This window comes from Mobula hypostoma, chromosome 22 (assembly GCF_963921235.1).
Source record: "Mobula hypostoma chromosome 22, sMobHyp1.1, whole genome shotgun sequence".
Classification (NCBI taxonomy): Eukaryota; Metazoa; Chordata; class Chondrichthyes; order Myliobatiformes; family Myliobatidae; genus Mobula; species Mobula hypostoma.
The window spans coordinates 26,375,686-26,391,895 of NC_086118.1; the positions used below are offsets into that span (position 1 = coordinate 26,375,686).

At 39.2% G+C, this 16,210-nt stretch overlaps 1 protein-coding gene across 1 annotated transcript in view; it reads right to left on the reverse strand.

Moving 5' to 3' along the window:
- usp43a (ubiquitin specific peptidase 43a) overlaps positions 1 to 16,210 on the reverse strand; it is a 484,729-nt gene that overhangs the window by 186,929 nt on the left and 281,590 nt on the right. Inside the window, exon 6 of the mRNA XM_063074321.1 lies at positions 14,101 to 14,248. Coding sequence (XP_062930391.1) covers positions 14,101 to 14,248 — 148 coding nt within the window. The remainder of the gene's footprint in view (positions 1 to 14,100; positions 14,249 to 16,210) is intronic.

Consider the following 16,210-nt stretch of genomic DNA (forward strand, 5'->3'; position numbering starts at 1 on the left):
AGCACTACACATGACATAGCTAAAAGCTTCAAGTGGGAGTGTAAGTGGGAGTTGTACATGGGAAAGGGGAAGGACTGATGCCATTTACTGCAACACACACACAGAATGCTGGAGAAACTCAGTAGGCCAGGCGGCATCTCTGGAAATGAATAGTCAACGTTTCGAGCAGAGATCCTTCTCACGACTGAGAAGGAAGGGGGAAGACACCAGAATAAAATGGTGGGGTCGGAAGGGGAAGGAGGCTAGCTGGAACGTGATAGATGACACACACAAAATGCTGGAGGAACTCAGCAGGCTGGGCAACGCATATGGAAGAAAATACAGTCAATGTTTTGGGGTGAGACCCTTCGGCGGGATTTCCAGCATCTGCAGATTTTCTCGTAGGTGATGGGTAATGCCAGGTGGGTGGGAAAGGTAAAAGGCTTGAAAAGAAGGAATCTGATAGGGAAGAAGAGTGGACCGTAGGACAAAGAGGAGGAGGAGGAGGAGGAGGGGTCCCAGAGGGAAGCAGTGGGCAGGTGAGAATAGGTAAAAGGTTAGAGTGGGGGAATAGAGGAAAGTGGGGAGGGTAATTAGCTTACAGAATTAGTTCACAGGAAGGAGAAATCGATATTCACGCCAACAGGTTGGAGTCAGACAGAATATAAGGTGTTGCTGCTCCACCCTGAGGCTGCCTCATCATGGTACTTGCTTGTTCGTTTGATGGATAGCCATGTTTCCAACAATTTCTATTCTGACTTTACATTTGGATGTCTACAGCCAATATACCAATGAGTCTGAATTCAGTAGGTGACTAAGTAAAACTGAACAGCAGAATGGACAGGGTACAAATGAAAAGTGTACGAAAACAATGACTGCAGGCAGAAAATGCAACAACATGACCAGCTGGCAAGTCAGTGACTAGAATAACATATGTGACTATTTCTTCCTCAATGAAGAGAGTAAAAAATGCCAAAGGCATAAGATGGAGGAAGAAGGAAAGCTTTTGAAATGCAAGAGAGACATCGCACAGGACCCTGTTCATGATCCAAAGTACACCTTTGTATAGCCTACAATTTCCTTTCTAACTTAGTCACTCAATTCAAATTATCTGCAAACAATAAAATTCTTAACTAAATTTCATATCGACAGTTCTCACCATACTGTTCAAATAGGAAAATATTTTAGTAGAATAAACATTTTATTTTATTCCATCTATAAGCACCGGGCTTAACAGCCTATTGTGTGCAAATGTTACTGATGTTGACCCAAACTCAGAGTACGTTACTGAACATGATCATATCCATTAAGGGATAGTCAGTATCTTTTCCTTCGGGTGGAAGTGTCAAATAGAGGACAGAGAATCAGAATCAGGTTTAATATCACTGGCATATGTCATGAAATTTGTTACATTTGCAACAGCAGTATAATGCAATACATGATAAATGTAGAAATGATATGAGCCAGCTGTACCTTTCCTCATTCCCTGTCATGCACTGTTGAACTTGAACATAGGGTTTGCCAGCTGTCCCGTATTTGCCGGGACATCCTGTAAATTCGGCTAAATTGGTTTGTCCCATATGGGACCGCCCTTGTCTCATATTTCCCCCGCTAAGGTAGAGCGTTCCTATGAAACCTTTCGTGCCGAAATGGCGTAAAGCGAAGAAGCAATTACCATTAATTTATATAGGAAAAATTTTTGAGTGTTCCCAGACCCAAAAAAACCTACCAAATCATATCAAATAACACATAAAACCTAAAATAACACTAACATATAGTAAAAGCAGGACATACAACCTATATAAAGTAGAAATAATGTATGTACAGTGTAGTTGGGAAGATTAAGCCAAAACCGATTTGTGGAAAAAAAATTGGCACGTACGCACATGTCACATATGCGCACGTCACGTGTGTGCACACGGGTGCCCGTGCAAGGCTTCGTGGTCATGGTAGTCTTTCTCGGGGTAAATGCAAGTGTCCCGTATTTGACTGCTACTTTTGTCCCTTATTTGGGAGTGAGAAAGTTGGCAACCCTAACTGTAAAAGACATGTTGAGGTGAGTTTAACCCTACTTGAACACCCCCCCGCCACCCCGGTCAGCCGGTCCTCAAGAATATTGTCAATATTAAACAGGTCCGTGATGCAAAATAGGTTAGGGACCCCCTGGTCTAGAACAAGGAAAGTGGTAGAAGCAAATTTAAAAGCATCATATAGGAAGCATGGGGAAAAATACATCAACAGGCAGGGAAGAGGGAGAGAGTCACAGACAACTTTCAACCAGTACACACATGGTGGGCTGAATGGCCTTTTCCCATTCTGTACTGTGCTATGTTCCAGGAGGGCACAGGTTGAATATATTAATATAACAGCAACCTCAAATTCTGAGCAATGTTTCTGGCATCTTCAAGATCATATCATTGGATCCTTAATTTCAGACCCACACTCCTCCAAAAACATACCTCCCATTTGGAAAGTTACCTTTGCATCCAAGAAATCCTCTCCACCATGTACAGATGAGATTTACTACAGAATAAACTCTGGGATAAAGATAATTTGAAGTATGGGAACCCTTACATGAGGAAATGTCAGCAGCTATGTACAGAATTGCTGATATTTTTCTACAAAATCTGGATCAATGTCACCTACATGAATGCCGCTCAATCGACTAGCCAACTACTGGAGAATGCAGGAGAGAAAAGGAGGAACACAAACAGTAGAAGTAATAACTGAAGAGTCACAGCTGGCAATGACAGAGAAATGGAAACAACGCCACAACATATGGAAAACTGAGAAATAATTTGATCAAAGCATCTATTGACCCTTTGTCAGTTCTTCTGAGCTATTAGAGGATTCAGGCTCAAGGCAGCACCTGCATGGACCAGCATATTTCACGGCAAATCAAGTACACAGTCTTGGGTAAGAAAGCCTATTTAAACAGCCTGCAGAAAACCGGGATGTATAGGGCAATGGAGGACTGGGGGAGACGAGGGTAATACTCAAAGAGTAGGTTGAGAGAAGTCTTAGAACTGGTAAGCTAGGTTACAGTGATCGTGGTGCGTGATACTGGTGGGAACATACCTACAGCATGCAGAAAGTTGCCTACCTGTAGCCATTTCACAGCACCACGTCATGGCCACCATCACTGTAGCCTATCTTACCAACACTAATATTTCCCTCAACTTGCTTGTTTAGTATTACCCTCATCTTCCCCAGTCCTCCATTGCCCTGCACATCCTGGTTCTCTGTAGGATATTTAAATAGACTTTCCTACCCAAGACAATATACTTGATTTGCTGTGAAATAATGTAGTGTTAGACAAGAAGATTTCTAAACGTGGATTCTGTGAGTACTTTTCCCCATAGTTTCTGACTTCTAATAACCAATCACACATTTTAAACAGCTATGCACTTTATTTAAGTTCTATTCAGAATCGTGTGTGTACCATCTAGCATGGATGAGATGGGTGGAATGTATCATACCCATTGTCACTCTCTATCAGTGTGTCTGAAACATTCCCAGTATTCTCCAAATATCCATCCCTAAACTGTCAAATTTGTCTAAATATTTATCTAAAATTAATTCACTGACTGTAGAACATGCAAAGGATGCTAAATAAATGCAAGTTTTTTCTCACTGACAAATAGCCTGGCTACATATTTGTTTCTTCATACTAACAGTGTAGTTTTGCTATTGGAATACATTATGTGTGGCCTTAGTTAGCACTGTGTCACAATGGTCTCCAGGGCACAGATGTGCTAATGCCATTGCTGATTACCTAATCTCTGATAATTTACACTGGTTCTTCAATTGCACTTTATTTACTTGTGCAAAAGAAGGACAGTTCAGCCCCTATCACCAAACTGTTCAGAAGTTATAGCTCAAGATTGTCAATTTTCAATAGAAACTTCGTGCAGCTTTGACTCCCATTATTTGCATCTAGAAGCGCCAGTTGTAATACATATTTTAGGTGTTAGTAACCAGTAAATTCACCTGCTGAAGATCACTAATGTTTTAGAATTAGTAAAATAACTGTCCAATGGCTAGTAAATGGCAACTAGCTTTCATTAGTATCCTTAATCATCTCTTGGTATGTCTGGTTGCCTTGGCGAAGAAACCATACAAAGAAGCTGTGCAAAGAGGAACACACACAAAATACTGGAGGAACTCAGCAGGCCAGACAGCATCTATGGGCAGAAACCCTTCGGCAGGACTGGAGAAAAAAGAGGAGATAGGTTCTCAAGGTCTGAGATTTCCTAGGGTAGTCATAGTCAGCTAGTGTGACTATACAATGTCTGCACACTGTCTCTGATATCTTAACCCTTGCCTTGTTGCAATTTCCACACTGGCTACTATTCTACTATTGCCGATAAACCTCACATGAGGAACTGAACAACCACATTGAGATTTCTTGTGCCAATACCCCCACAATCACTTCTGCTGTGACTGTCAATGGGCTTTGCCAACCTCGTCTTTAAAACAGATGTTTCTAATGTAACATGGACTTGTTACTTTAGAAAGAAGAGAAGCCCCTTTGTCTTGAGTTGTCGTCCAAGAAATTAAGAATCAGGCAATATGTTTGTGCCCTGACATGATGTTTACCTAGAACTTTTGGATGGAGTGAAATATGTTAATATTATCGTACGCTGTGGTGTTTTTGTGAACATGCCACTGATCATGAACAATCTGCTGGAAGAACTCAGCAAGCTGAGTAGCATCTAGGGTGAGTGGTGGTGGGGTTGGGGTGTGGGTGAGGAATCATCCACATTTCAGAACAATACTTCACTATTTTTGAGGTGCTCTAAGAAAATGTTACAATTTTCTACAAAAGTTGTACATGGAACATTTCTATTAAATCCAAAGTGTAGTTAATTCAAAGTCACAAGCAGTCTCTTACTGCTCCTCACCTCCTGAACGAGCTGCCAGCGCAAGTGGTGAATGCGAGCTCGAATATAATATTTAAGAGATGTTTGGATAGGTACATGGGTGGTAGGGACATGGAGGGCTATGGACCCGGTGCAGGTCAATGGGAGTAGGCTGTTTAAATAGTTTGGCATGGACTAGATGGGCCGAAGGGCCTTTTTCTGTGCTGTACTTTTCTGTGACTATAATTCACTGCACTTTAACTATCACTTACTACTATACACCAACTCAGACCTGTTATGTGAAAATCAGTGCAATACAAACATTTACAAGTTTTCTTCAGATCCACTTGTTTCAAAAAGTGACAGATTAGAAAGGTTGTGTGGAAGTTTACCTCAACTCTTTGCCACTGCTGTACAAAATAGAAGCTTCCACAAGTGCAGCAGTAAGTTAAACACCGGTGTCTCTAGGTTATTAAACAGCATACCTGCTATTAAAGAAAATATCCAAATGAGATCACATATTCTTCTTGTTCCATGTTTTCCTACAAGCACCATATCCATTAGAATGCTGGCAGAATCCAACAGAAAACAGGACCTTATTGCTTCAATCACAATTCTTCCAAAAGGAAGAAGAAGAAAACATATGGGTTGCTCTCAGCTTGACTATTTGTTCAAAGCAGCCCAGTATCTGTTGACAGAATATTATTTATAGAGTTGGATTAATATTGAAAGAATGTTTTGAAGCCACTTAGGTGACAAGACATTGTTCACAGCCAAGCAGATGGGGCCAGTTTGCTTAATAACATAAATCTCCTGATTGTAGTAGCTCAAGGATTAAACAAAATAATTCAAGGAATCAAATGTACCAAATACAATGAAAAATATATCTGATACATCAGCAGAGAAGTAAAAACATGAATTAGGACCAAAAATATTAAACCAAGGACTGCAAAATTAACTATGTGCATGTTTATACATTTTATTTGCATACAGTATATTTAAGCACTTTTATTTTTTTGAGAAGATCATTGTGTTACTTGTAGTCTTGTAAAATGTTGCAGTTGGCATCAGAAGTGACCTTCTCTGTCAGTGATATTAATTCTGAAGTGGTTGTAGACCCTGCTGGGTAGGTAGTGTTACTGCTTCACAACCCCCTCTGTGACAATATGTCAAGTTTGCGAATTAAAATGTGCTACAGGAGCAGTAAAGGAGTCAACATGGTTGGGTTCTGTAGCCTATGTTTCTGTTTTATCTACTATATACATTGCCAAGGTCACAGCATTAAAATATTCATATTAATGCAGCATCTCTTTCAAAAGTAAAACACCACTTCTCCAGGAATAAAAAGAATGGGAATGACAGTAAATGAGTTATTGATGGTCAGCACAGGCTTAGTGGGCCAAAGGGCCACTTTCAATACCTTGATTCTTAAGAATAAAATTGAAAAGAAATAAGCTAATGCTAAACTTACATACAACCATCATCGCTATATTGTGAGACCCGACGTAGACCGCTTTGTTGAGCACCTTCACTCCATCTGCAAAAAGCAGGGTTTCCCGGCGGCCAACCATTTTAATTCCCATCCCCAATCCCATTCTGACGTGTTCATCCATGGCCTCCCCTTCTACCACAAAGTGGACATGTTCAAGTTGGAGGAGGAGCAACCTATATTCTGCCTAGGTAGCCACCAACCTGTTGGCACGAACATCGATTTCTCCAACTTCCAGTAATTTTTTTCACCCCTCCCCCTTCCATCTTCTTCATTTCCCCACTCTGATCTCTTACCTCTTCTCTTCACCTACTCCCTGTGCTACTACTCCTCCTTCCCTTTCTCCCATAGCCCACTCTCCTCACCTATCGAATTTGTTCTTCTCCAGCCCTTTACCTTTTCCACCTATCACCTCCCAGCTTCTTACTTCATCCCTACTGCCCCACCCAACCAGCTTCAACTATTACCTTTCAGCTGGTCCTACTTGCCCCTCCCGCTACCTCCTTCTTCTGGCATCTTCCCAATTCGTTTCCAGTTCTGACGAAGGGTCTCACCCTGAAAAGCTGCCCTGTGTATTCATTGTGATAGATGCCAACTGACCTCCTGAGTTCCTCCAGTATTTTGTGTGAGATACAACCATCAAAACTGTGTTCAGATGTCAATATAAATATAAAGATAAGGAGATACTGGAGATTCAGCTTAAAAATTCAAACCGCAGTGGTATACATCAGGACGGGCAGCATTGCCAAGGCTCTTTTCTCCAGAAATTGGTGCTGAAGTAATGCAAGATGTTGTCATAGTTCTGAAGCATTTTGAAAGGACATACACAGAGAAGAGATGGCAGTGTTGTATTCACAAATGAATCCAATAAGGGCTTAAGGTGAAATCTCTCTTGATCTAGACAGTGTAAATTGTTAACAAGGAGAACTGCTGAGATGAATGGTGTGGTGGCATTTATGAGTAAGCTTCATAGATTCATAAAGAACAAAATGATGAGCTGAATGAATCAGAGTGGGAGGAAGCTCATGCAAAGTAGAGAAAGAGACATATTTCAAGGAAGGTTTGCTGATACGCCTGAGTTGTAGATTCAATGCACACAAATTAAATGTTATAATTTGACAAACTGGTAACTTTCAAAATGGCAGTTCTCTGTCAGAGTAGGGTGTTTGATTGGGCAGACGCTGCTACACTTCAAACTCTGTAGCCCAGTCCCTGATGCCTCTCCAATTTGCTGTTGTGTCTGTAGTCAATACTGCTGAAATGGAGTAAAAACAAAATCAAGGAGGACAGTTATCTACTGTCATTGGTTTCTACCTTCACATCATTCCTCCAGCCCCTTGCAATAATGCAAAACTGTAAATAGACAATGTGATTTTATTTTCCCCTGGAAAGGAAGCAGGCTTTTCATTACAAGTTAGTCTATCACACCGTACACCCATAATCCAATGTTTAGGTTAGACTCATGCAATTTTGATTCTTTCAAATCCTCTATTCCAGCTCAGTGACATGTAATGAATTAGATCTGGTATTAGGTAATACACCAGTATATGTCCTGGACAACAAAGTTAACAGGGTAAGCCATTTACTTGCATTGCTATCACACACCAGAAATTACCAAGATGCCATCATGTTCAGCCGTACATTATTAAATGTGAAAAACTAATAATCAATCAAGCTAATCCAGTTGTTAAATTTATTTTGAAAGATTGAGTTATGCCAAAAGCAAGAAATGCATATTCAATAAACAGTATTACAATCTTATCTCATACCATTAAAATTTGGTTCAAATGCAATTTAAGCAAGCCAACTCTTCATTCTTGGTATAAGACAAAACTGTATTAAAGATTATTGAATATGCATTCAGTAATACATTTTACTGCATATGCATTAGATAGAGTTCCTCATCTAAGGTGTAAAATCCAGTTCAGCATTTCTACATTGATTCTTTGGTAGGCTCCAAATTGTTTCACTGGAAGTTTCTTTTTCACATAGAGGTCAAGTACAGAGAATAGCAATATTCTGGAAAGGCAGTGATGTCCAAAGTCCTGGATCAATCCATATAACTAGCAACAAAAGAAAGAAACCTGAAAAATATTATATAACAGAAGTGGAGCTGTAGTCAAGAAGACAAGATGTCTGATCTCTTGGGGTCAAAGATCCAACCCATTGAAGTTTCTTCATTGGTATACACTACATGCTCACTGACAAGTATGTATCTGATCTATTGTTCCACTGAGAGTTATACATCCATATCTTTTCACCATCTTTGGAGAAAAGCAAAAGCACTTGAGTGTTCTACCATAAAGGGGGCAATACAAGTTCAAAACCATGCTCTGATTTCAAAATCTCTCATATTCACCAAAGTTGTCAGCAAAGAAAGGCTCTTTTCAAAATACCTTTATCCCATAGGCTAACTAAAAGCTAGAATTCCATTCACTGATTTATTTCAAAAAGGGTTTAAAGTAGGTCCAATTCTGGTAATGCCAGAACATGAAAAGCAAAAATTCTAATTGAAACACACATACCACCTCCCATTTCCTAAGAAGCTCATTCAAAATTTGCTTCTAAGTGCAAAGGATTTTTTTTCAGCCCAGCACTGCATCTGAGGTGAAGAGAATACAAGAGAGAATAGTCAAGCTCAATACTAATCTATTGATAGAACTTACCTTAAGTTGGGCTGAAGTTAAACTATTCATTTGATATGATAAACCTGATTTAAGACTGATTGATAAGATGACTATCTTAAAGCTCAGATTTTCAAATATGCTGATTTTCTAACCTAAAACAGGCAAAAATCTGGATTTCTTTGTGGGTATGTGATCAATGTTTTATGCTTGTTCTCCTAGCCCTATCATGCTAATAAGGGAAGTAAACTAGGCATGACAAATTCCTTATGTCCCATTTGGGATAGGGACTTAATTTTCTTAATCCTCATTTTCACTTTTTGTTGCCAGTGACTAACACTCCCTTGACAACTCCAATCTCCACCGCAGCTTTTGATTTGGAATCAATATTTGGAGATGAAAATGTATAGTCTACTGAAAATCTTTAATGGATACTCTTAGACTTGTTGAAGGAATAACAGCCCAGAACTTCCTTCAAAATGACAGCAGTTCTAAGTAGATTTGTCAACATTCCTTTCCACAACGGAATGTTATCTAAGGGCTGTAAATTTCTTGATTGATTCTCACACAGAATTATCCCGACAGTGTTCTGCTGTTGGACTCTTCGGATCACATCATGCATTTCACTTGGATCAGACCTGGCGCAGGTTCTTCAATTCCAATCATTCCTAAGTTTCAGGTTATCCACCAGTTTAAATTGAGTTTCAAATAAATTAATTTTAATTATATTTAAGTGTATTTTCCCAGTGTTTTAAGGTGTTACTTTTAATTTTCTGCCAACTTAAATAAAAATGTGTGGTCGCTTGTTCACAGTCTTATAAATGTATCACGATGCTATCAATATCAGGGCTTGCAAATTGTATCAGGACTTTGATAGGCGGTTCTGCATAGTGATGACCCGATGTCTGGTGGAACTGTAGGGCTAAGGTCTTGCTGAACTTCATGAACCAGGTTGGTGTTTAGAGATCCTAGTAAAAACAGACTTAGTGAGGAGGGGAGCAATATGTATGCTTGGTGTACTATTTCCAGAAGTCCTGCTCCAGGCAGAACAATGATTAGACACTGGCTATCGAATGTATTTACTACTAGCATCACCCTTAAGAGAGCTGTCAGCGAACTTTATGATGTTAGCTGTACAATTACCTATTTCACTTCTAACCTTTTACTGCAAAATATCCTAGTAACAATTAAATGTAATTCCTAGTTTTGCATCAAATTTCATGCAAAGAGCATTCTCTCACTTCTGTAGCTTCTTCCGTTTAAAGCAGATCTATTTTTGGCAACGGACATGGCCAGGTTGGAGACATCATTTAAGTTTCTCCAAAAATAGTCCTATGATCAATCACACACTGCAAAATAAACTGGACAATACACACCTGCTCAGGTTGCCTAATACTTCTAGGCATCTGCTGTAAATTCACCAGTAGCTGGAAAGCACACTGTCAAGAAATTGAAGCAGCACAATTCTGAGCTATAGGAAGATCAGACAAACTAGGAATATTAGAGAGGGAAGACAAATGTTAAAAGTCAGGATCACTGCATTGAGATGACTTTCTCCAGAAGAATTGAAGTATAAAAATACCTGAAGATCAATCCTAGAAAGCAACAACCTTAACCTCCCTCTATCTGGTTTCATTTTTCATCAACAGATAATAACAGATTTGTGATCTATGTGATATTGCTGGCTGATCGTCAGTGGCAGCTTGCCACGTGCCTGTACACATCATTTGGGATGAATTTGTATCTCTTATGTTGATTTCCCAGAAAAGAAAAATCTGGTTTCCGCAAGGCAGCTAGATAAAATAGAAGTGATTAGAATTTCAAATAATTTCAATCAAAATCTGTTCTTTAATATTTAAATTTTGAACCTGCCCATGTGGCATATCATTTGTTCTGCAATAGATGACTTCAGAGCTGTGATTTTTTTCTTTGAACTAAGTCACAGAGTGAAATAAATTACCTTTACGTACAACTGGGCTCTTCACATTCTTGCAATCTTTTCTTTTCTCGTGCGCAGGAGCATCTCAGTTCTAAAGGAGCCATTTAATGGCTATTCATGGGAGCAGGCTGCTCATTTACCTCAGCTCTTCAACTACGATAATGGACCAAATGAAGAAAACACCCAAAAATCATTTAGGCCTTGCAATCATGTGGTTGTCAATATTTGCAGATTAATGCCCTATATGATCTTTTGGAATTCTTCAAATCAGCTATTTCACTAGAGACACAGGTCTATTTCAAGTGTATGGGATAATAACAGTATTGTAAAAGTGAACAGATATATTGGTGCGTGGTTCTAAGGAATTACAGCCATTGGAAACAGTAATTGATCCCAGAAGGGATAAATTGCCTTCTTGTTCCATTGACAGTGACAGACTGCATGGTATTATTTTACCAGAGTCACCAATGTGAATCAGTTGCTTAGCCATTTACCTATACAAATTGTAATGTAATGCCATAAGTGAGGTTCCAATTTGCAATGTTAGGTTAGTAACGGAAACCCAATTGGATGACTAAGAACCAGCTAGTCAAAGGGAGCATTGTGCAGCCAGGAGAGGTGGGAGTTTTCCTGTAAGTCCCATAGCAACAGGTAACCAGTAAGCCTCATATCCTTTCTTCCCTACTCCTCACCAATTTTATATTGGCTGTGTCATCTAGTCCCAAGCCACTAATTCATCATCCATGGTACAGTGACTCTGTGTTTACCTGCCCCAGGCATGAAGATTCATGGTCAAAGGTCATGCTTTAGTGCTCGTTTGTCCACCACACACTAGCAGTCAATAACCACAATTAAATGCTAATCCTCACATCCTGCAAGTTAATAAATTAATAATTCAATAATTATTTTGTTATTCCCTAATGACACCCAAGTGACCAATTAACCTACTTATCTGTACGTGTTTGGAATGTGGTAGAAACCAGAGCACCCGGAGGAAACCCACGCGGTCACAGGGAGAACATACAAACTCCTTACAGACAGCAGCAGGAACTGAACCCAGGTCTCTGGCGTGGTAAAGTGTTACGCTACCGAGCTGCCCCATTTTCATAAATGATGTAACTGCAGCACGAACTGCTTCACGCATTCCTAACACTTATACAGAATTGCGAAACATTGTGGTGTTTAAAATCGTGGTCATAATATCGACACGTAGGGCCAATTCTGGTCATGCCACTAAATTGTCAACCATAGATAGTTAGAGGCATGAAGAAACTTCTTTTGTATCATAAGCGGCTAAGATTTGGAACAGTAAGATGGATACAGATTCAATGCCAGCTTTTAACCCGGAAATTAATACACATGACAGAGGAAAATATGCAGGTGTATGAGGTAAGAGAGGATACTAGTGATAATTCTGCAAGAAAATCAGACCTCTGTGCTGCAAGAAGTTGCTTGAAACAAGAATATTTATATGAAACATTACATGATTTCCAATTATTAAGTGAAATATAGCATAAAGTTTAAACATGATGTAAAACTGCAATTTGTGGGTAACCAGTATAGGTATGGTAATACTGAGAGATACAAGCAGAAAAGGCACAGAAGTCATACATAAAAAATAATACTGCCTTCAAGATCTCAGTGGTCATTAGAATAATTTCAATTTCTTTCTCCTTTCTTTGCGACACAAATCATTAATGGTGATGACCTGACCATTTACGTGAAAGGAATCTACAGTTTCCACGGCATCCACACATCAGTAGCTTCAGAAATTATTCCTGAGCCTTTCTCTCTCTTTCTACCTGTAGTTCACTCATGTGTCGATCCCACCCCCTCACACAAACTTTATACATTGGTTCTAAATCTGGATCTGTGCCTCCTTAGTTACCAATGTACATGAAGTAAATCATATATTATCTTAATGCAGCAGTGTGATACATAACACTTTCCAATGGTTAAATGCCAGAGTATTTCCAGTCCTGTATTATATAATTATAATTATTATATCCACAAAATTATTCCACACAGCATGAATTTGTACTCAGCTCCGTCCCCAATCGTTCAACATGAAGTGACTGAATAAATTAGAGTTCCTAAAGCAAGCAGCATGTCCTTGATGAATTTTGAATGCCAGAGCCTTCAAATCTGAAACTGGTACTTTTTTTTGATTACATTGCAGCACCCAACAAATGTTGGGTTTAGAACAGGTGACCACACACTGTTAGCATGCAGACTCAGCAGGCATCAGTGCTGCAAGTACACACTGAAAGCCTGCACTTACTGTCAGCCATTTCAAACACAAATGCAATAAAGTGACAAGTGTAATTTAATGAGTGCATGCCACAGACGAGAAAACCAACAATTTATTGATAAACACTAACAGCAGGAAGGGTCTCACTAGGATAAATCAGGCCTGCATCAATCTATGCTGAAACTATAAACCTGCTCACATATTTATCATTTGCCAAAGTGGTGAGCGATCAACATTACTAATTATGAATTCCCACTGGAGATGGAGATCTTAAACAACCACAATAGTGTCAGTGAGAAGATCAAAACAAAATCTATGAGCTATCACTGCCTCTTCAGTAGATTTACTCACGCCACAAGATTACATTCTCCACTTACCTGTAAATTTAAATGATAAATGATTGTTGCCATGAGCTAAAATTCTCAGCTCCGGACCTGTACTTCAGCTCCTAAAACAGTTTGTCAACTCATGCTAATGTAAAGTGTGGTCACTGTTTAAGAGAACAGAAAAGCACCAGCACAATGCAATCTCATGTATGATCACTTGGATCCAAAGTAAACCTAACACCCTGTGTAAATGCAACTTAGGAAGCAGGACTGTAATCAAATGTCGTCTAAGCAGCCAAAACCCTTGATCTGCTTTTCAACTGTGGGTAGACACAGCAGACGTGTGTGAAGCCAAATTACATTAATTTAGTATTGATGCTTGTGTAAAGGAGCAGTAGGTGTATTACGTAAGGGGTGGATGTAGAGAGGCAGCATAGTCTCAAAAACATTTGCTTCTACTATGAGGACAGAGACTGGTGGAAAGGTCAGACAATTCAGTTACAGTTTCCACCAATTAATTTTGCATAAATTATCTCCATGTCTTCATGTGTAATTGTCTAATATATTAAGCATAAATCTAATAGAAATGAATCATATTAACAGCTGAACAAATCCGATTTGGTCACACACCTGTATGTTGAGTGGAGCCACTAAAGTTGCCTCGGATGAACGGAGCCTGAAATGCATACACAATGTCCCCTTCGCCAACTGTGTTCAAATCTTCCTCATCCGAAAAGGAGCGTTCAAACCCGTTTGTGTAAACTTCTGTTAAAATTACCTGGAACATTAATAAAGAAACCATGCTCAGAAGATTATTGAAAGTGCTGGGTAACTTAAAACGGCAGTTTTTATACAGTGATACACACAAAGGAGCTGGAGGAACTCAGCGGGTCTGTTAACGTCTAAGGAGGGCAATGGACTCTCAATATGTCTACCTTATGCTGTGATTATTACTTTTGAATTTATGTAGAGAACAGCACAGTATTTTATCAAGCACAAGTTTTGAGAAAGGAGGATCTATGACAAGTTCCCATGAGGCAATGACTACGCACACTTCTCACAGCACTCCACTTTATAGTAGCAGCAGCGCTTCATTCTGCCTTCAAAATTTAGTTCTTCTGATGTTAATCGAACCATTTAGTGTGTTTAGAACCAATGGCCAGTCTTATTTCAAACTCTCAATTTGATGTCATTGCTCATTTTTCAATTCACTCTTATTAACGAAGGTACAGAGCTGAAGCTAAACACTTCAGTAACCATGACAATCAGATTTGCCTAGCTGGTAAAAGAAGGTCTGGTGACTTGAGCCCTGGAATTTCAAAGCAAGATTATTTCTTCAAAAGATTTCAGTTATCTTGAATTTTCCGACCATAGCGAATAGTTTAAACATAAAGCTGTATAACAGGATATTAATAAATACTGTGCAAATCTTCTTTATAGCTAATATAAGCAATGAATCATCATTATCAACAAGCCAAACACTGAAGGAACTCAGAGTGTCAGGCAGCAGCTGTGGAGGGAAATGAACAGTCGACATTTACACTGCTAATCTGGGCTGAGTCATCATTAATTTAACCCTGTTACTAAAACTAACACACTTAATTTTAAAATCTCTACCAATTCCCTCACATCTTAAACACTTCTTACATTTTTCAATGGTGCTTTTTCTATTTGAAGAGACCGCCCCCCCCCCCCCCACCGCACCTTGGTCCCTATCCCATTTGCCTCTGTGAAATGCTACTGTTTACTGTTTGTTCATGATTAGGTTATTGAAACAATGATTGCATTTATCCCTACATTACACAAATATAAATCTTCTTAAACCATCTTCTCTAACCTAGCTTTAAGTTCCCTACCATGTGTGACAAATAATTCAGAGGCTAAGAGGAAATACACTGCTAATTTTAATTTTAATTCATGTTTATTTATATTTTTGCCATTAATTAAAATAAGGAAGATCCACAGAAGTGCTATCAAATGAACTGTTCATCAATAACCCGACCATCAATGGAAGAACATAAACTAAGTACACATTTCCAGCTTTTATCACTGCCTTGCTGTAAGTATGGATACAAGTACAGAACAACAGTGTATCAGTCAGATTCTTTTTCATTAAGGTGGCATCTGAATTAAGATAGGTGCAAGGAACTCTGGCAAGACTGAAATCAATTTACATTAAAGGCAAGAACGTGCAGGCAGTTAGATCGATACTTTGTACACTTGCATTACCTCACACTATCATTCCAGTAGACACCATCAGCAAGATGCATTGCAGCAACTTCTTCCTCAGCAGGACCAAGCCAGTACCCTCCATCAGTGGAAAGTGGCTACCAGGGCCACAGATATCACTCAAATTCTACTTCTTCCTTGATTGCCCAATTTATTCTCTCCTTGCTACGATAATTGTCAAATGCGCCAAAGTGAACAACTAACCCGCTCCCATTCAGATCAGAGCCAGTTACCAAATATCCTACAAGATTTGCTGAGCTCACTTCAGAAGGACAGTCAGTCTTCCATTGTATTGTGGCACCTCGCTTCAGCTCATTTCATTTAAAGTGATATACAGGGGCATGCAAAAGTTTGGGCACCCCGGTCAAAATTTCTGTTACTGTGAATTGCTAAGCGAGCAAAAGATGACCTGATTTCCAAAAGGCACAAGGTTAAAGTTGACACATTTTTAAAATATTTTAAGCAAGATTACTTTTTTATTTCCATCTTTTACAGTTTCAAAATAACTAAA